The sequence below is a fragment of the Ursus maritimus genome, unplaced genomic scaffold, assembly GCF_017311325.1.
Source record: "Ursus maritimus isolate PB19 unplaced genomic scaffold, ASM1731132v1 scaffold_3, whole genome shotgun sequence".
Lineage (NCBI taxonomy): Eukaryota > Metazoa > Chordata > Mammalia > Carnivora > Ursidae > Ursus > Ursus maritimus.
The window spans coordinates 87,173,633-87,196,732 of NW_024425563.1; the positions used below are offsets into that span (position 1 = coordinate 87,173,633).

The 23,100-nt window shown below is 33.5% G+C and overlaps 1 protein-coding gene across 1 annotated transcript in view; it reads right to left on the minus strand.

The window, feature by feature from the left end:
* Positions 1–23,100, minus strand: part of COG5 (component of oligomeric golgi complex 5) — a 277,974-nt gene that overhangs the window by 142,037 nt on the left and 112,837 nt on the right. The window contains exon 7 of the mRNA XM_008703618.2: positions 7,689–7,819. Coding sequence (XP_008701840.2) covers positions 7,689–7,819 — 131 coding nt within the window. The remainder of the gene's footprint in view (positions 1–7,688; positions 7,820–23,100) is intronic.

Consider the following 23,100-nt stretch of genomic DNA (forward strand, 5'->3'; position numbering starts at 1 on the left):
ATGTGAGAATGTAAAATGATAGAACCACTCTGGAAAACTGCCAGTCTCTTTAAAAAGTAAACATATAGCTATTGCAAAAACTCAACCATTCTTTGCATTTGATATTTACCCAAGAGAAATGAAAACCTACGCTGACACAGAGACTTGCACTTGACCCATGGCAGCCTTATTCACATAGCCTGGAACTGGAAATAACCCAAATGCCTGTCAATTAGTGAACCGATAAATGTATGTCAACTAAAATGGAATACTAATCAGCAATAAAAAAGGACCAAACCACAAAAGCATACAACATAGATCGATCTCAAAGTAATTATGGTGAAAAACAGAATCAGACATGAGAAAGCATACTATGACTTTGATTATATAAAACTGCAGAAAATGCAAACTAATCTTGAGTGACCCAAAGTAGTTACCTGAGTCTTTTCTTCCGAATTACAAAATAAAAATGTAAGTATTTACTACTATAATAAAAAGCCAGCATTATATTGTTTAAATTAAGTGAAATCATTTAAAGAAGAGTTGCCCAAATAAAAATTTGAGTTTCTGAGGAACAGAAATTATACAAATTTTAGAAAAAGAACAGTGATAGATTCTGTATGAAATACAATGAAAATTTTGTCAGTTATTGAAAAAATTATTCACAGGGCAGTATGAAGATGAAATTCCACTCAGTGAACTGGAAAACTATGGAAAGCTATAATGCCAAAAGACCCTATGGCTGAAAGCAGACAGTTAATTAGACTGAATTAGAGTGAATCTACATTAGAAGATAGCAATAAAATCAAATTTAAAAACAAAGTAACCAATGTTACTGTAGGTTGTTCATGACAAGAGAATGTATCAAAGAATAAGAAAACAGCATGACTACATAATATAGAAACAAAAATAACAGTACTACTTTACATTTGGCATAAAACAAAAACACAGAGCAATACCACATGATAACTGAAATGCTACAAAAGAGAAAGGGGTATTGGATAGAAGGAAGGAAGGAAAATATTAAAGCATAAACCATGAAGAAAAAAATTATTTAAAGCAAGGATCAGCATACTGTAAAGGGCCCAAAAGTAAGTATTTTAGGCTTTCCAGGACACATATGGTCTCCATTGTATGTTCTTCTTTGTTTTTTTCAACCACTTAAAAATGCAAAAACAATTCTTAGCACCTGCGCCATAGGAAAACAATCCATAGTACCAACCCTTGATTTAGAGTGTTTAAATAGGAGTTCAAATTAATTTCCATTTAAATTTAAGGATAAAATAGTAAGCATAGCTAAACAAGTAAGACTAAACTTCAGGGAAAACATTCAGGGATCAGTTTAAAATATCTTTTTAAGTTCTAAAACACCAGGCCAGTACAAATTAATAATGTTACTATTATTAGTAACAATATATAAGAATATATTAACTATAGAAGAGTAATTTTTAAAATTATTATTTACACATGTCATAAAGCTTAATTATTTAACTAAATGTAAATGTACCCATGCCAGACCTCTATTAAATCTAAGGAAAGCTAACAATGATAGGAGCAAAGAGACAAATATTGGGGGGGGAGGGGAATGGCAAGTTATCCACTGAGTTTAGCAAAGGAAATACATGAAACATTTAGCTCAGTGTAACTTGAAGAGCTCTTACTATAATCATCCTCCCAAATTGTTTCTTTTTAAATTGAAGTATAAGTGACATGCATCATTATATTAGTTCCAGGTATACAACATAATGATTTGATATTTGTGTATATTGCAAAATGATCACCATAAAGTCTAGTTAATATCATCACCATAGTTACAGAATTTTTTCCCGTGATAAGCATTTTTAAGGTCTATCCTCTCAGCAGTATAGTCTTATTAACTATAGTCACCATGTTGTATATTACATTCCCAAGACATTTACTTTATACCTGGAAGTTTGTACCTTTAATTCCCTTCATCCATTACCACCTACCCCTCCTGAAGTTGTTTATTTTTGCCAAGAAAAATGCTTCGGGAAAACTAAAAAAGTTAAAAATAGAACTACCATATGATCCAGCAATTCCACTACTGGGTATTTACCCAAAGAAAATGAGAACACTAAATCAAAAAGATACATGTACTCCTATGTTTACTGCAGCATTACTTAAAATAGCCAAGATATGGAAGCAACCTAAGTGTCCATTGATAGATGAACAGATAAAGGGAGTGTAGTGTACATATACTACGGAATAGCCATAGAAAAGAATTAAATCTTGGGGTGCCTGGCTGGCTCAGTCAGTAGAGCACCTAACTCTTGATCTTGGGGTCATGAGTTCAAGCCCCAAGTTGGGCATAGAGTTTACTTAAAAAATAAAATTAAAATTAAAAAAAGCCAAAAAAAAATCTTTTTTGAGACATGACATTTACGAAAACATGAATGGACCCTGAGGTATTAAGTTTAGTGAAATGTCAGACACAGAAAAACAAATACCATGTCATTTCACTTCTATGCGGAACCTAAAAAAACAAAAAAACAAAAAACTGAACAACAAAAAAAACAAAAAACAAAAACAAAACAGAAACAGACTCATAGGTGCAGGAAATAAATTGCTGGTTACCAGATGAGGGAAGGATTGAGGGGGCAGGCAAAATAGGTGAAGGAAATTAAAAAGTACTAACTAGCAGTTATAAAACAATTAAGCATGGCGATGTAATGCACAGCACAGGAAATAATCAATAACACTGTAATAACTTTGTATGGTGACATTAACTAGACTTACAGTGATCATTTCATAACGTTTAAAAATATCTAATCACTGTGATGTACACCTGAAACTAACAGGATACTGTATGTCAATTTACTTCAGTTTAAAACATAAATAAAAAGACTACTTCAAGACTTGAAAAACTACTGAAACTCTATGCTTAGTAAATGGCAAAAAACAAACAAACAAAAAAAACCCAAAACAAAACAAAACAAAAAAACACCCCAAAACCCTAAAAACCAAAAAGCACCTCGGGACCACACACACAACAGGAGTTTATATAGATTCAAATGATGACGTCTGTTCTAGAATTCATGAGAGAAGCCAGGAAAACCTGCAAGCAGCTAAAGATAGGAAAAGCTAGACCTTTTAAAGCAGATATCCAGCTTGACAAATCAACTGACACCGAGTCTACTACTGGTGTTTGTTGGGCCAGTAGAGAAGAAAGAGATCACAGAAAAAAGTGTTGCATGCTGAACTACCATAATTAGCTACAAAAGGAATCATTTTTTCATTGTTCAGCTTTGCCAGGGAGTGGTTTTTTCAAGCTTAGGAAATGCTTAACTTCCACAGATCTTCAACACAATGCATTTAAATTGGTACCCTCTCTATGATAGAAGCAACTGAGAATTTTTAACTATAAAAGTAAGAATGTTCATAATATAATCACTTACTGCATGCTATGTAGACATTTATCTACTGAACCTCAGTTCTACAATGTCATCTCTTAGAAAGACTCTGTCTAGATCACGGTGTCACGGTACTTTTAGCTGTTAACTGCTAAGCACCAGAACCCTGGGCTTGCTTGACCAAGGAGGTTTTCTGCCTTAGGGAAAAGCCAGGTCTACAGATATTTACTTCCCAGCACTGGCAACAATTACCACGACGGAGATCATTGCCGAGTACGAAGCTCTGAAAGAACAGATCACATAGACCCTCTTCCTGATGACTTTTAAAGACAAGTGAGTACATCATCTTCCCCCATCGTGGAACCTCCAGAAAGTCCTGCACTTGTTTACTGGGAAAGCTTATAATTCACAAGTTAAAGCCATCTTCCTAATTAAAATGTCATCATTTCACTGTGGAGGACTGGTATCTATGGTGATGCAGGAACTCGTCCAGATCAAAATCTCTGTCACCTATTTTTGAAAGCTAGTTAGAGCTCGAGGTAATGAATCTGTTGCAATCCTGAAATATCATAAGGTTCTCTCTTTCTTTGTCTGGCTTCTGTCAGTGAAAGATTCTGAGGATCAGTACAAAAGAGAGAGAGGGAGAAACCGGAGTCAAGGAAGAGTTGCAGATGGAAGCCATATCTAGCCCCATGTCTGCGACAAAGACGGCCAAGTGAATTGAAGAATGTCTTTTCTAATGTAGTGATATGGTATGCTTCACCAGAAGATGCACTCCAAGTCATCAATCCTTCCAAACTCTTAGTAAAGAAAATGGTAGTGATACCTCAACGAATCTTTTCCATATAGAAATACAGCTTTTGTGAGGTTAGTTTACTTCCATATTTTTTATGTAGGAAGAAACAAGAGTTCCTCAATATCTAAGTAGTCAGTTAGCTATATGTCTTCAAAAAGAGAAATTCTGAAACGCGATAATAGAGATTTTGTGATACTACAAAGCTATTTAAAACCTACAAATGGAAACAGCACATTTAACCAATTAACTAGGAAAAAACAATAATGATCAAAGAGAAATTATCTATATTTACTAAAATTTTGGTTTTCGAAAAAGAATGCCAACAAAAGAAAATACACTTTCTTTTAATAAAGTTAAGTTTTAGAATTAACTGCCATCAAAAATGATGGCCATCAACTACACACTCAAAGAAAATCACTAATATTTTTGAGAAGCCAAATTAATGTCAGAAGTTGATTATTAAATGCAAGTGATGACATATAATTGTTAAAAAGTTCCTTATTTATTGAAAATCTCTGTTCATGTTATGAGCCTATAAACTGATTAGGGTGCAATATTTCATGAATTCAATAGTACTTCAAATTAAAATGCTATCTTTCTTTTAGTCTATTTTTACAATAAATAATAATATGTTTACTTCAATGATGTCTGATAAATGGGAGAATATGATTTGAGAATAAAATAGATGCAAGCTGCAGCATCTGTTTTAGTGGGGAGTGAAAGAAGTAGTCCAGGCCTAAAAGGAACAAGAAAGCCCTGAAGAAGGAAGGAAAGCAGGCACGTGAAAAACTAAAAGCAAGCCTGTGAGCCTGAAAAGCAGAGAACACAGGGGGAACTGGCATCAAATATGCATGCTTAAATGCTGAAGAGAAGGAGAAGAGCACAAGAGAGAGGATAAAGACAGAAAGGAGAGCTGGAATACAATGAGATAAGGTTCCTAAGACATTGGGACTCAGAGCACAGGGGGTGTCAGAAGTGCCTGTACGAAACAGAAATTAAGAGCATCCGCTCAGGGTGAACTGGAGTGTACGGCAAGGTGGAAAAGGTTGATGGAAAGCAGAGAAGGTCTGAAATACTAACTTCAGAGAATAGGAAGAAAAAAAAAGTTGGCCAGAGAAACAAAAATTCCGAGGAATACTGAAGAACTGGTTTAGATTAGTCATCACATGGAGAGTTTCCAAAGAAATTTTTATGCTACAAAAATGCCTTTTTCAACATAAATTGCTTTGCAGATTGTAAAATAATTTAAAATATGATTATTTAACAAACTCAGAATAAACTGCTTGGTCTTATTTAAGAAAGGTGGAAAGCAGGCATTCCCGGACCATGATTCTACCACTTGCTAGCTGTGTAATCTTCAGCTAATTTCTTAACCTTTGCAGGGCTTTGTTTCCTTAACTATAAAAAGTGGATAATTATATCTTCCTCACATATTTGTTCCTGAGACTGAGATAACAAATGTAAAGTGACTAACCACAAATCCTGGCAAAGAACATGCATTCAATAAAGGTTAGTTTCTTAATTCCTGAACTGCCTGCTGACACAGCAGGATGATACCTTTGTCTTGGTGCTTTCTAAGAGGTAAGGCAGGAGGCTCCAAAACAGACTCCTTCCACTAAGACACCCTGTTTCCCAAGAAGCATTATTTCAGTAGCATCATTATTGATGAGGGTTTAACCTTCTCAGTTCTGCAAAGCCAGAAAGCCGACGTAGTGAAAATAACCCAGAGGACTAAGGTCTGAGAGAGATAGACACACATGACTAAATTCAGAAATAAATGATGTTATAAACACAAATATTAATTTACACATGAGAAATTTGTAGAAATTGTAAAATGAACAAGAATGTTAATACTGGCAGATCGGAACATTTTCTCCCTTTAGGAAAATTATGTAGGAAGCCCAATTATACTCGGGTTGGTTACTTTATACTTATGGAATCTAAACGAGACAAATGAATTGGATAATGTTGACTAACGACAAACTATGCTAATATAAGTTATGCAGCCTAACAGAGAGATAATATTCACATCTACCAAGCAGATTCTACTCTCCTTTAAACCACACTGAGACATACAAAATTAAAGCTCCCTGGTTCCTGTTCTTCTCAGATCGATGCAGATCATTCCACATCTACCCATGCAGACACACAATATTTTTACATTTTTTTCTTCTTTATCTAACTTAATCTCACTGATTAGACATGGGCCACTAGCTAAATAATGACAGTTATCTACTTTAATAATCTTTTGATTAACTTTATACAATCCAAGTTTTTTTAACACTATTAATATTTAAGGATACAAATTTCCTACAAGTTTATCAATTCTACTTTAATTTTAATATGAATTAAAAACTGAAGCAAAGTCAAATTTGACAACTGTTAAAAGGTACCCAAAACAATAACATATCTAAAATCAAGTTTAGTTAAGAAAAATTATCCTAGAAAATATTTTCCCACTTTAGATATATAAGAACACAGTATAAAAAATAAGCCTTTAAAAGTAACCATTCCTTTCCAACATGTTAAAATCACCTACCCCTATTGAAAAACGGTATTTTAAACAAACTTTAGTAATGCTTCTTTTCTACCATTGTTTCATTCTCATGACTCTGAAATATAATAAAATACTAAGGATTGCATAAATTAAAGATATAAGCATATATATACATACATACATAGCAATACATACTTCACAGGAAAAATCTGAAATAGTATATATACATAAAGTTTGAAATCTCTGAGGTAGTGACAATATGGACATTAGATGAATACAAAAGGCTTGGGATCCTTCACTTTCTGAAATAGTAATTGCTACCTCTCTCACAACTAAATGAGCTGGGCTGATATCAATTTTCTATAGAAATATTCATCTTGGGGTGCCTGGGTGGCTCAATCATTAAGCATCTGCCTTCAGCTCAGGTCATGATCCCAGGGTCCTGGTAGTGAGCCCCGCATCAGACTCTCTGCTCAGCGGGGAGCCTGTTTCTCCCTCTCACTCTTCCCCTCTCTCCCACTTGTACTCTCTTTCTCTCAAATAAATAAATAAATAAATATAAATAAATAATAAATGGCACAGTGATTTTTAATGGTGCAAGATTCTGGGGTTAGAGTGCTTAATGTCTGGATTCAAACTATACCATGTTTTAGCTGTGTGATCTTTGACAAATTGGTTAAGTTCTCAGTCTCCTCATTTGTAAAACGGAAATAACAATAAAACTGACCTTACTGGGTTGTTGAAAGGCTTAAATAAGTACAAAATAAGCATACTCAACAGGTATTAACTATCTATCTACACAGACACCTAAACTATATCTCATATGCATTACATACTAGAATCTTGGAATCTATTTTTAAACTTAGATAAAGATATATTAAATAAATTTTCCCTATACTTACTTTATACCCTACTCTTCAATTCAAACTGTAGACATAGCTCCTCAGTGATGAGGGCATATATTAGGTTTTTAACCTCAAAGTCAAATCTTCATGTGTCTTATGACATATTTGTCACATTAACAAAGTGCTACTACTTTTATTACCTGTGTCTCTACACCCTGTTCCAGTAGGCGCTTAGCTTGATTTTCCACTTCAAGTCGAGCTCTTGCAATAAAAAGTAAATCATTTTCTATTACTTCTATTCCAGAAAGATCTATTCCTTGAGAAAGATAATCTATTAAAAAAACAAACACAAACACATTTAAGTATTTCACTATTGAATAAATATCAAGGTACTGAAATACCATGTCTGAGTCTTTAAAATACTATAGATTTGCTATTGAACACTATTCCCTTTCAAAATCTGCATTTTAAAAAATATAGTTACCCAAACATTTTCTATTTAATAAATAACTTTACTCTGGAGCAAAATATTCTAAATAAGATTGAGTTGATAAAGCAAGAATAGAATTGACAATGATAGTAAATACCAAATAATGTCCACATATCACATAAAAAGTAGTGTCAAATTCATTTTAATATAAAGAAATATCTTGATCTTAGAAATCTAAGAAATCTCAGAAATTTCTCAAGCTGCAAGATAGTTTTAAAAGTTATTCTATAGTAACAAAATATTTGAAACAAATGTACACCATGTGAATAATTAATAAACTATGAAAATAATTTAGCACACTAGCACTTATCATGCTGTCAGTTTATAGGATTATGCAGACCTAACAGCAACTTTCACTGAAGGATTTTCATGATATCATTCATAAAAAAATTTACAAAGAGGAATCAACTACTTATAGAATTAACATATTCTAGTTATAGAATTATACAGAGCAAGAAGCACGAAAAGATCTCTGTGATGTTAACAATAATTGTGCATACTTAGAATTTAAGAAAGTTAATTTTTTATGTTTTTATTTTTTGACTTATCTTAGACATATCTAAAGTAACTAAAATGCTAAAACTAAAGGTCAAGATTTCAAGATTAAGCAGCTTATTCACAGTTCTAAAATTCTATTTTCTATTTTAACAAGATAAATTATTTCTAAAAAAACACAACTGCTTTAGATAGAAGATTACTTTGTTTTCTAGTTACTTCACAGAATATCAAATCTGTTTTTCACCATATTCTCTTAATTAGAACTGACTTTTTAAGTCTTATTAAAATATATTCCAAGCACTTACATATTATCATTTTTTACTTAAGCAGAGTCACGGCATACTACCTACTACAATGCTAACTAACCACTTAGTTAACTATCCACTCCAGTATTTACTGATTGAACACCATATATATAGTTAGCGCTACACAAGACAACGAAAGGAAATGAAACAGATGGGCAGCTGAACAGTGATTATTGCTAATTGCATCTAAACCATGAGCATTTTTGTTAAATGTGTATATCTAAGGGGACTTTGGCCTACCACAATGGAAAGTTTTGAAAAACCTTTAAATCATATGGGCTTAGGATTTTGCCTCATAATTTACTCACTAAGTGGTCACAGTCACAAGATATAGATAGCCTCATTAAGCCTCAATTTTTTCATCTGTAAAATGTCAACAGCATATAAGTCATGCCCTACATAACTCTTAAGACTATCATCAGAATCAAAATAAGTTAACAAATGCCAAAGTACTTTATAGACCAATATATTATGTAAATGTAGGGTGGGTTATAATACACAAAAAAGTTTTTAATCTGATTTTTTAATTTTAAATTTTATTTTTCAGAGAATTTTTTGAAAACTATATGTGGTCCCAGTCATGGTAATGATCAATGAGGAAATGCTATGTTTACCCGAAAACATTTACTAGACAATATAGATCAAACTACAGGCATGTACACAACAGAAAATAAGTATTATTTTCTTTTCAAGCTGGTTATCAATGTATTTCTTTTTTTCTGTAATCTGAGGAGGAAAAATATCACAATTAAGAAAAAAAGAGGGGGAGAGACACTATGAGTAAGTGATCTGCCTGGTTCTATTTCTGCCATATATGTTTTTGAATACATGTCTTGCCATCTTTGGTACCAGTTACTTTATTTGAAAAATGAAGAGCTACAGTATATAAACCTTAAGGTTTCTTCCAGTTACAAATTTCTAGACATAAACAAAGCCAAAATTGCTTTATTCTTACAAATGCTGATCTGTCACTCTGGAGACAATTCAAATCATTCACTCAAACCTTTTATTGAGTACCAAACATTTATAAGTCACAAACACCAAAGAAATGAGCCAGACTTAATTTCTCACGCCAAGCAGCAAAGTCTAAGAAAGGAAAACAAAACACAAAGTTGCAAACACTGAAAGATAAAGATAAAATGTATTATGCTAGGTGTTATGGGAACAAAAAGAAAGTAAATATTGTTTATGTATTCACAAAGACTACCATCTAGTAGAGGTGAGAAGAACATAAATCATTAATTCCAATACTTTTTTTTTTTTTTAAAGATTTCATTTACTTGAGAGAGACAGAGTGAGAGAGAGCATGAGAGTGGGGTGAGGAGCAGAGGGAGAAGCAGACTCCCCGTTGAGCAGAGAGCCCTGGGATCATGACCTGAGCTGAAGGCAGACGCTTAACTATCTGAGCCACCCAGGCACCAAATTCCAATACTTCTTTAAGGTAAACTAATGACCCCCATTACATTATCTAACCAACTCCTTCTCCCACTGCCCCATCCAATTTATCCACACTGTATACTCACTTAAAAAAATATAGCTACTCATTTTAAAAAATAATCAAAATACTAGATTTAGAATACAAAGGATTCTATTGGTTGGGAGGAGAAAAAGCCCTATTATTTTGCTTACTGATTACTCCACAAACCAGCTTTTCAATAAAAGAGGTTAAGTATAGAAAGAAGGGGGTGAAAAACAATGGAAAAACAAAGTAGCACCAGCATCCCCCCCACCCCAACCAGGAGAATGGAGGGATTACACTAAACTCTCCCCTCTTGTTTAACCGTCCCATACAATCACTATCAGTGTTTCAAGTTTTTTTGCATCTGCTCTTTGTGCAACACATCTAGGGACTGGAGCCAAGGACAAGAAGATGATGTTGATTCCAATAATAATAAATATAATTTTTGAACACATAACATGTGGAGAGCATTAAGCTGGACACAAAATGTCTTTTTTTATTTTAATGTATGCTTCCACTATTTGTAATATTCTAAACAACCTTGCTAGAAATATTATTGAATTATTAACAAATTCAGCTGGCTAGTAGGCAGCAAAGAAGAATTTAAATCCAGGTCTGACTTCCATTTTTTCACTTAGATCATCCCAGGCCAATCCCACAAGCCTGAGAAAGAAGAAAACTTTATATTCAAAGGATAGACAGTATTCCTCCTATTGTATTCCAGTTTGTTCAGTGAAAGAATAAAGCTGTAAAAATCTTATCAGAATTAACTGTTTGGGAAATTAAATTAAGACAGATTGGAACAATGACAGCATTAAAAAACTCATATTTTGAGTTTAATGAAAAGAAAAAAAGGAAAATTCTTAAAATATATAAAATGTCCTAAAATGCCAAATTTTGAAATATGCCAGCATTAGTCACACTTTAACAATTAAACCTTAATAGATGTGGAGTATGAAACCAGAATTATCTTTCTGTCACTTACTACTAAAATCCTTCCATGTACAAAAATACGTATGAAGAAACTAACATGATCCTTTGGATTAAACATATCATCTCCTTAGATGTGAGAAAATAACGAGACTAATTTTTATGGAAAAAAAATGGTATCAGTCATCTTTTTGTTTAACTACACTGAGAAAAATTTAATCTAATATTGGAGAAAAAGGAATTCAACCAAAGCATCTGACACAGGAATCAAGAGGATGGATAACATGATCATAAACAATTTTTTGTCAAATATACACAAGTCTTTGAAATTTAAGGTACTAAAAAATAAATTCTGGTTTCCCCTAATCAGTACTACACCTGGCCAGCAGAATCAATGTTCTCATGCTCCTCTCCCAGTCATGGAATCTATGGCTTCCTGTTAACAATTTCTCTTTCTATTTTGCAACACAAATCCTCCTTATTGATTCCAAAATCCTCACTGCTTGTTCCTCTACCATCACCCTCCTTTGTTTAAAACAAACAAAAAGAAGAGTAATTATAGTTTGGTTTTTTTTTTTTTTTTACAGCTTTATTCTTTCACTGAACAAACTGTAATACAATAGGAGGAAACTTTGTAAATAGGAGAAACTTTGTAAATGACTAAAAACCACTCTGAAAATCAATTTGGGATAATCCAGTAAGATTTCATACGAATTTCTCTATGACCAAAATATACAGTTCCAAGGCATATAATCCAGAGAAGTTCATATATATGTACATTGGAAGACATGTACAATGTTCATAACAGCATTGTTAAAAACAAAACAAAGATGAAAACAACCGAAATGACCACTGACTGGAAAAGAGATGAATAAAATGTACCATTCATTCAAAATACTACTTTAGAAGAGTAAAATTAAACAATGATAGGTGTACACATTAACATCAACATCAATAGTATTAAGGAAGAAGAACAAACTTTTAGAAGAATACACACAGCAAGAGGTGATTTATATTAAGACATGCAAAATTAAGCAATATATTATTCAGGGACACACACAAACATTAATAACATTTAGAACAGTTAGTAGAAACAGGTGATTATAATATTCTAATTCTAAAACTTGGTGGGTAGTACTTGTAACTTACACATGTTAAAAATGTGGTTTTGTATTTTTATATTTTTCCATTAAATACTAAATAAGAATGAATCACTGGCACAGATTATAGCATTATAAACAAGGACATTACAATAGTTATAACTATATTTCATATATTCAAAAAGAGAAAAGACTGAACATGTTAGTAAAGACATGTATAAAGTAATATACAAACTGAACTTCTAGAGATATAAAAGACAAAGACTGGATGGGATTAACAGAAGACGAGGCACTGCAGGTAAAACAAAAGATATTGTCCGTGAAAAATTTAATGCTAGAATTATTAACTGGTAATTGGATAAAGTCTTGTCTTTTCCTTTTAAAAATAAGCTCATTAAGGAATTTTTAGAAATTGGAAAAACATTTCAGGGCACCTGGGTGGCTCGGTTGGTTAAGTGTCCTGACTCTTGATTTTAGCTTAGGTCATGACCTCAGGGTCCAGAGACTGAGCCCTGAGTGGGGTTCTGGGCTCAGCAGGGGGTCTGCTTAAGATTCTCTCCCTTTCCCTCTACCCCTCCCCCACCCCAGCTCTCACACTCTCTCTCAAAAAAGAAAAAGAAGAAAGAAAGAAGGAAAGAGAGGGAGAAAGAGAAAGAAAGAGGAAAAACATTTCAAAAGGGAGTAATTATATAACCTCACAACATAGAGGCCACAAAAGCTAAGTGGATCACTGGAATATACATAATTATATCTGAGAAATTTATGAATCTTCAAATTCTCAAGTAGCACCAAAATAGACTGTATCTTCCCCCTGGATGTTTATCTGAGAAGAGCAGAAAAAGCAAAAACTGACATACAGGAACTGGGCAGCTGGCTATAGTCACTTACCAATGAAAGTGACTCCCTCCTACACACCAACTTTGCAAAGAGCACAATTCAGATATGTGCCTCTGAGAAATTTCAAGCAACCTTCAGATGTTCCTGAAATACTTAAAATCTTGATAGTGCTTAAAAGTGAAAATAAAAGTCTACTATATTTCTTTAAAATCTTATCGGCTTTAATCTCATGAGTTCTTTTGTTCCTGTTTTTATTTGTAATTACACTTGTTTACAATGTCTAACTTAGGGTTGTAAGCATTCACACGTCCTATTATACCCCTTATAAATATCAATTTTTGATAGCTGCCCAATATTTCACCAAATAAATGAACTAAAAATTATTTAATCATTTACCTAAGATGAGTAATTATCATAAATAACTATTTTATCTTTACATATAAAAATTTTAAGTATCTAGAATTATTCCCTGGGGAAATAATCAAAGACAGAATTATTACTGACTCGAAGTTACACTTTTAAGTTTATTGATACAAATTATCAAACTAGTTTTCAAAATGACTGTACCACTTTATACATTTTTTCCAGTAACTGATGAGTCACTTAACCACAGATGGCACTAGATATCATCACTGTTTTGAATATTTTATATGCTGCCAGAAGAAGTATGTTCTTATTGATGGTTTGCTATGATTTTTAAATGATGAAGCTGAATAACTATTTTTTACTACCTGTATTTCCTTTTGAGAATCTCTAAATAATTTTTACTCCTTTATCTTCTTCTTATATTGCTTTGTATTAATTATATATTAATATCCACTATTTACCCATTCATATTTGCTATGAATAATTTCCCAGTTTATTTAATTTTTAGTTATTTAGAATATTACTTCTTGAGGCCATTTTCAGAATATAATCATACAATTATATTATCTAAGAAGCTCCATCTTTATTTCTTCTACACAGCCTGATTATAAACTTCAGACTAAAGCCCACCTTTTCCAAAAGTAAGGCAGTGATATGTAAAGGATTATCTGGAAAACTGGTGAATAATACTCTGAAAAGGAAAACTCATTTTAAAATCGATTCTATGTAAGTTTTATATTTAAATCAAGATAAGTTGTATTTTAAGATCAGAGCTTATCATAAGGACTCATTTTAATTCACTGTGGAACATCAATTTTCCTTGCTACAATATTTTATATTATATAAAGAACACCATTATTAGAAAATACTGAGCTAAATAATAAATTTAAATTTAAAAAAAGGCAAATAATAACCATTAAACACCACCAAACAACATGGATGCTGCAGGGTTATAGTACTGGTAAAATTAATTTATCCAGTCAACAATGAGATCTGGGCCTCTACTTACTGAAGGTACTCAAATCAATAATGATAATGATAATAATAATGATAGTGATACTATAATAGAATCCTTATTTGCTATTTGTAACAAATCTAAGATAGTCCAGTATAGTTTTGAAAACTGTTTTAAAGACACACATACTCTCTCTCACCCCCCTCTCTTTGTTCATTTTGTTTGTTTGGTTTTTCTAAGTACGCTCTATGTTGAACATGGGGCTTGACCTCATAACCCAGAGATCAAGAGTCCCATGCTCTTCAGACTCAGCCATGCAGATGCCCTTCTATTCATTTAAAAAAAATTTTTTTTTTCACTAAAGAAACATTGGAAAACATAAATTTGGGGTGCCTGGGTGGCTCAGTCAGTTGGGCATCCAACCCTTGGGTTCTACTCAGGTCATGATCTCAGGGTCCTGGGACCCAGCCCCACGTGTTGGGCTCCCTGCTCAGTGGGGAGTCTGCTTGTCTCCCTCTCCCTTGGCCCCTTCCCCTGCTCACGCACGTGCAAATAAGTAAATCTTAAAAAAAAAGAAAAGAAAACACATAAAGTTAGAAATTATAAGTCAAAAATTCCAACAAAATACCAACAAAGACAACTACACACAAATTTTGATTTTCATTTCCTCACTCTACATGTAAAACGTGTTTTATTTTTCTGGTTGACATATTTTAATCATATTTAAGTAGTTATCTTGAACCTGATGACAAAAACACCTGTGGGAAAAATATTTTAAAGAACAATGTTTATGTACAATTGCAGTGTAATTTCAATAATGTATAACATCAATGAAAACAATAAATTATAAAGCAAAATTATAAAAAAGTACTGTGTTTTTGTACAAAAGTAGAAATGATGACACAGAAAATAGAGAACAAAATAACATAGATTTAAAATGTATAAGAGGGGTGCCCAGGTGGCTCAGCTGGTTAAGCCTTTGACTCTCTTGATTTTCGCTCAGGTCATAATCTCAGGGTCGTGAGATCGAGCTGCGTGTTGGGCTCTGTGCTGAGCATGGGGCATGCTTCCGATTCTTTCTCTCCCTCTGCCCCTCACCACCCCAACCCACCACACTCACTCACTCTCTCTAAAACAAAATATAAAATAAATAAAATGTATAAGATTTTAGTGTATGACAACCAAAATATAACTAAACATAGGAAAAAGTAATAAAATCTTTTCACATTACAAACCCATCACAGAAAAAAAATTCTTGAACAAAATACAATACTTATTCCAACTATGGGGGGAAATAGCCAGATGAATCACAAGAGAAATTTCAAAACTATTAATATATACAATTTTTAATTTTTCTAGTGAAAAAATAAAAAAAGAATGGAGAAAAAATTTGAAATCAAACACATAAAAGTTACCATTAAAAACATATAAAGAATTTATAGCTCTCAACTGGCAAATAATCAAAGAATATTAAAAAAACAAGTTCATATAAGAGGAGGTTAATAATTAATGTTTGAAAATCTATTAAAACTTTTTGTAATATTTTAAATTTACCTTTATGTAAAATGAAGTAGTACATGATCATTGGAATACTTATAAAATCAATAAAAATCTTTTAACTAGTGTCAATTCTACTCGTTTTAGAGAAAACAGGTACATCCTTTCAGAGGCAGAGTATGATACGAGAAAATCAAGTAGGAATGAAAACACCTGAACTTCAATCTACTCAATTCTACAACTTGAGAAAAATCTCTTAACCTTTCTGATATTCCCAAAGATGAAAAATCCTGTGTTACAAATCTCACAGGCTTGTATGGATCAAATGAGATAATGTGCATGAAGGTTTTGTAAAATATCAAGAACTACATGTAACTAAGTTACTATTTTTATAAACACGATGTTAGTTGCTCCTCCCCCTACCCCCCAAGGCAGGAGTGAGAAGGGCCCTAAAAAACAGGTACTCTTAAAGAGTTCAGTATTACAAAAAATAGTAAGGGTAAAATCTGTACTTTTCTAACCAAGCATTAATTGATCTTACTGCTTATACTATGCACAGAATATCTTCAGGCTTAAGTGAACTCTTGGTTGAATCCTCATATTTCAAGTCCAAAGCAGTTCTCAGTGTATGTTGATCTCTCTTGTTCCTTAAAGCTTCGTGAAAATTTAGCATCAAAAGCCTTCCTTTTTTTCCCCTGGCTCTCATTGCAAGATGGGAAAAAACCTTACTATTAAAAAAAAGGATTAGTTTTTCTTTCCTAAATCTTACTCTCTGTTTCAGCTAGCACAAAAAACTGCCCAGGGCCAAAAAAAGACAAGTGTATTTTCACTTTCCTCTTGGCACAGTTGGGTTTTTTTCCCTCCCGACTTTCTAAAACATGCATTTACACAAACCTCTTTTGTTGCCCTCCAGGAAGACATGTCAGGTGTTTTAGTCAGTGCCTACCTTCCACTTAGTACCTGAGCAGAAGTAAATGTCAATATCTCTCCCTCAATAAGTGGAGAAGCACTAGATAAAATCAGCAAGGATATTAAAAAGTGACAACCACCAGGGGCGCCTGGGTGGCGCAGTCGTTAAGCGTCTGCCTTCGGCTCAGGGCGTGATCCCAGCGTTCTGGGATCCAGCCCCACATCAGGCTCCTCTGCTGGGAGCCTGCTTCTTCCTCTCCCACTCCCCCTGCTTGTGTTCCCTCTCTCGCTGGCTGTCTCTATCTCTGTCGAATAAATAAATAAAATCTTAAAAAAAAAAACTGACCACCACCCAAAACCAGAGGTATCTAAGGTATCTAACTGACATCTACAGAGCACGCCGCCCAACAGAAACAGAATACATACCTTATTCAACTACACACAGAACATTAACCAAAACAGAGCATGTTCTGGGTCAGAACACAAACATTTTAAATTTAAAATTACTGAAATCATACAATATGTGTTCTTTGATCATAATGGTATCAAACTAAGAATAATAGAAAAATAACTGTAAATTTTCCAAATATTTGGAAATTAAACAACACATTTCTAAAGGTTTTTTTGTTTTGTTTTGTTTTTTTTAAGTAATCTCCATACCTAACATGGGGCTCAAACTCACAGCCTTGAGATCAATAGTGCATGCTCCACCAACTGAGCCAGCCAGGCACCCCAAAACAACACATTTCTAAATGATCAACAGCTCACAAAGGACCTCAGAGGAAAATTTTTCAAAAGATACTAAACTGAATGAAAATGAAAATACAACATCAAAATCTTTGGAATTCAACTAAGGCAGCACTTGGAATTTAGTAACACTAAATGTGTGGGTTTTTTAAAATGTGTAATTAGAAAAAAAGGAAGGTCTCAAATCAATAATGCAAGCTAATGCCACAAGAAACTAGAAAAGGAAAATAGATAAAAAACAAGGAGAATGGAATAAATAAGAGGAAATCAATGAAACTGAAAACACAAATAACAGAAAATCAATCAAACCAAAAGTTAATTCTTTGGAAGCATCAATAAAATTAACAAAGCCCTAGTGAGACCATCAAAGAAGAAAGCAGAACAAATTACCAAAAACCGGAGTGAAAAAGAAGATCCCACCCACTATAGACTTCACAGCATTCAAAGGCCAGTGGAATACTATAAACAGCTCTACAACTTAGATGAAACTATCAGTATTCATACAAGATAATGTGAATAAGGGGCGCCTGGGTGGTACAGCGGTTAAGCGTCTGCCTTCGGCTCAGGGCGTGATCCCAGCGTTCTGGGATCGAGCCCCACATCAGGCTCCTCCGCTATGAGCCTGCTTCTTCCTTTCCCACTCCCCCTGCTTGTGTTCCCTCTTCCGCTGCCTGTCTCTATCTCTGTCAAATAAATAAATAAAATCTTAAAAAAAAAAAAAAGATAATGTGAATAGATCCCTATTTAAAAAACTGAATCTGTAGTTTAAAACATTCTAAATTAGAAATCTATAAGCCCAGGTGGTTTCAGTGTCATTGAAACAAAGAATCCAATTCTACACAATGGTAGAACACTTCCCAAAATTAGACAAAAAAAGAACACTACAAATAGTACCCCTCCCTTAAGAGCACAGATTTAAAATTCTCAAAATATTGGCAAATCTGGTTACCCTGATACAAAAGCCAAAGACATTTTAAAAATAATAACAAAACTAGAACAATCTGCCTCAAAAGCATAGATGCAAAAATCCTCAACAAAATATTAGTAAATAGAATCTAGGAATATATAAAAAGAGTAATACAACATAATCAAGGGGAGTTTCTTCTTAGAATACAAGGAAAGAAACTTTGATAATTTAAAGATGTTTACTACAAAATAACACAGAGATTATATAGAATAAGCCAACAAATGTGATAAAATATCTCATAAAAAATACTCCAAAAGAAAGCAGAATAAAAGGAAGGTAAGGAACAGATGATAAACAAAAATGATAGAAAACAGATGATACAAAACAATTAGCAAGATGGTAGCATTAAACCCAATCACACCAATAATGAAATGAAATCTAAGTTGCATAAACATCCCAATTATAATGCAGAAATTATAAAACTGCATTTAAGAAAAAGGAGCAAACTATACACAGCCTACAAAAAACCCACTGAAAACATAAATTCGAAGTAAAATGACAGAAAAAGATATATAAAACTAATACTAATCAAAAACACATACATTGATTACATTAATAGTTTTAAAAGTAGATTTCAAAGCATAGTAAGAAGGAGATGTCATTTCATGATAATAAAAGGGTCAAATCCTCAAAATCACATTCCTAAACATTTATGCATGTAATAAAAGATTCAAAATACACAGTGAAGAAACTGATAGAAATGCTAGGAGAAATGATCAAGTTGGAAAATACAGTGAGAGATTAAAACGCTTCTCCTTCAAGAACTGACAGAACAAGACAGATAAATCTAAGCACTGAAAGACCTGAACAAAACTATCAACCACTTGACCCAATTGATATTTATAGGACATCCCACATGACATCAGAAGACACCTTCTTTTCAAGTGTAAAAGGATTATTTACCAAATAAGACAACATTCTGGGCCTAAATCAAGTTTCAATAAATTTAAAAGGACTCAGTTCATACAACACGTTTTTTGAACAGAATGGGTAGATGTTAACAACATAAAGGTCCCTAGAAAATTCTAAATATTCAAATTCTAAATTCTGAATATTCAAAACAAAAAAGCTTCTTTAAAAAATTCTAAATATTCAAAACAAAGTAATGTCGGTTAAAAAAAATCCCCATCATGAAAGAGGAAATTAAAAAGAGAAAACACTTTACAGTAAATAAAAATGAAAACACCACCACAGCAAAGTTTCCAGGATACAGCCAAAGCAATACTTAAATGGAAATTTAGAGCACTGAAGACCTATTTTAGAAAAAAGGTTTTCAAATAGATAAACTCCGTTTCCACCTTAAAAAAAAAAAAAAAAACTGGAAAAAAAATAAAACCCAAAACAGAATAAATGAAATAATGAAGAATGAAGTACAAATCTAAAACTACAGAGAATATCAAGGAAATCAAAAGCAGATTCTTTTAGAAGATAAGACTGAAAACCTCTAGCTAAACTGAGTAAGAAAAAAAGAAAAGAACACACACATTACCAATATCAGGACTGAAAGAGATCACATCACTAAAGAAACTAAAGATATTAAAAGGTTACAAAAGGAATCTGATGAATGACTTTACACCGAAACAATAGAGACAACTCTCAAATATTCACCCTGTGTGAAAGAAGCCAGACAAAAAAAAAAAAAAAGGAGCATGTGTTATAGGATTCTGTTTATAAAATTTTAGAAAGTGCAAGCTAGAATGGAGGCCAGTGGTTACCTGGGGATGGGAGGGAATTTCAGGGAGGGGAGGAGGGAGTTCTGACGTGGAAACTTCTGGAGGTGAGGAATATGTTTATTATCTTGATAGTGTTGTGGTTTCCTCAGCATATAAACATGTCAGAATTTATTGACTTGTACAATTTAAACATGTGCAGGTTACTGTATATCAAATACACCTCGATAAAGCTGTTTTTTTTTAAATTAAGGAAAGACTCCAACAGAAATACATCAGACAGAACTACAGAGCTTATTCAACAAAAAAATCATCTCCCCTCTTCATCTTACTTAAGAAAGATGTTACAAAGGATCTATACGACTTTGATTTTTCTCTTTCAGCCATTTAAATGCCTCCTACGTGCTAGGTACTGTCTATATGTAGACAACAGACATCAATCCTACCTTCAAAAACATTTACAATATAGCTTTGTTGGCAAACTAGAAAACACAACTATAATCCAGGCAGTTCCCCTAACCAGAAGGTTTAACAATCTGCTTATACATTAAAAGATTTTGTTCTCAGATATCGAAAAACAATTATATAATTCCTAATTAAGGATACTGGAGGGACTGCTTTTCTCAGGTCCTAGCACTCAAGAAGATTAAATGTTTAGTAAACACTAACTCTGCACTGTACTAATAGGTGCTGTGATACACAAAATTAGGAAATGCCAGGTGAAACACAAAATAAAGCAGGGTTCTTTACTATATAGTACTCCTCAGAACCATGAATTGGCAGCAGAAACATCCAAAAGAAGCACATAATATATAATATTCCCCAAATCTCTTTATCCTGCATTTTTGCTTCTCAAATTGCAGAAAATTTAGCAGAACCAGCATTCATGGAACGCACTTAAGAAAACACAGCAATGATATCATACTGGTTTAGATGCAATGCTTAAAAGAACAAAATCCATACAAAGCCCCTGATAGAAGTCCTTTGTTTCCCCCTTTAAAGATCCGGTCAATAAAGGATCTTGTTTATAGAGTATAAAGCACTAAGAAGCAAGAATATAAAAAATGAGGAAGATACAGAGCCATACATCTCACTCTTGTATGAACAGTATCTATTAGGTAAAAATCTATGATCATAGAATCAATCTCTCCCTCCTTCTCTCCCATCTGTGAGATATAACATCTTGCCATATTAATTTTTATTCTGTATCTGAATTTTCCTAAAAAACACAAGAAATATCACATGCCTATAGGAAAATCATATACCCATACTATGAAGAGTCCTTACTGTGAAGAAACAACATGAAAGTTGTAAACTAAGGTCCACGAAATTAAAGTTAATTCTAAGAATATTTACTCTCTAATCCATACAGATGCAGCACACTGAAGAAAAAAAGATTACAGTCATAACACAACTAGTTACCAGAATAACAACAATAATTAACATTCATATAACGTTTAATATGTGTTTGTTATGGGTTGAAATGTGTCCCCCAAAATTCATCTGTTGAAGTCCTAACTCCCAGTACCTCAGAATGTGACCTTATAGAGAAATATGGTAGTTTCAGATGTAATTACTTAAAATGAAGCCCCTAACCCAATGTGATTGATGTCCTTATAAAAAGAGGAAAATTGGACGTAGTTACCCACACAGGGAGAACACCACGTGAGGCTGAAGGGAGAGATTGGGGCGATGTTTCCACAAGCCAAGGAACTCCAAAGATTGCCAGCAAACTACCAGAAGTAGAGGAGAGGCACTGAACAGATTCTTCCTTTACAAGAAACCAACCTTGCCAATATCTTGATTTTGGACTTCCAGCCCCCAGAACTGTGAGAATAAATTCCTGTTGTTTAAGCCACCCAGTCTGTGGTACTCTGTCACGGCAACCCTAGAAAATTAATACACTATGTGTACAGACAGTGTTAAAAGAACGTGTATATTAATCATTTAATGCAACAACCCTTTAGTTATCTGTTCCACTTTAAAGACAACAAAACTGATACACAAAGCAGTTAATTATCTTACCCAATTTCACAACTATTAAGCTATAAAGACAGGATTTGGGAAATGACACAAATAGGATTAACAGAACAGTCCCACAAGGGTGACTGAATATTTCAACTGTCTGGAGGTTCAACATCAAAGTTTGATTCTTTGGCCTTCTAAAATCTCATTATTTGCACTCTCTAAAATCTCATTATTCCTTTCTGCTTAACCAGCCGAAGTAGATTCACCTGGCCTCAACTAGGAACCCTGACTGACAGATAAGGAGAGCTTCAGTTAGCAACTGGAATGCTGGGTAAAGCTGAAGTACTTACAGAATCTGACAGTGGTCACAGACTCAGAAAAACATCCCAGTGATCTCTAACTACTACTTGCTACATGGGTTTTGAGTTTTGTACTGAGGTTGTGAAGGGCCCACCTGAGAAGCCTGGTCACAAAAGGTAATTCCTCTCATCTTAAAGTAACTTCATCCACTCTGACCATAAACATTTTAAAACCTCTCTCTAAAAGCAAGGTTATGTGTACACAGGCCATACTGGAGTCCAAGTGAAGGGCTGAAGGTAGGGGGGTAAGGAGATCAGTGGAGGGGTCCGAACCAAAAGGGAATTCAAGAGAGGAGGATTATACATCAAAGTTGACAATGGCCCAAGCTTGATAATTCCTTTTCTTATCTTTCATTGCTCCTAATTCACTTCATGTTAATTCTCTGTGAAAACACTGCACTAACAAATTATTTCACAACTTGACAGTTAAATGTATTTAAAACGAAACATACTCTTCTATTATGGATTGAAATGTGTCCCATAAAATGATATACTAAAGCCTTAGCCCCTAGTACCTATAAATTTGACCTTAATTGGAAAAAGGTTCTTTTCAGA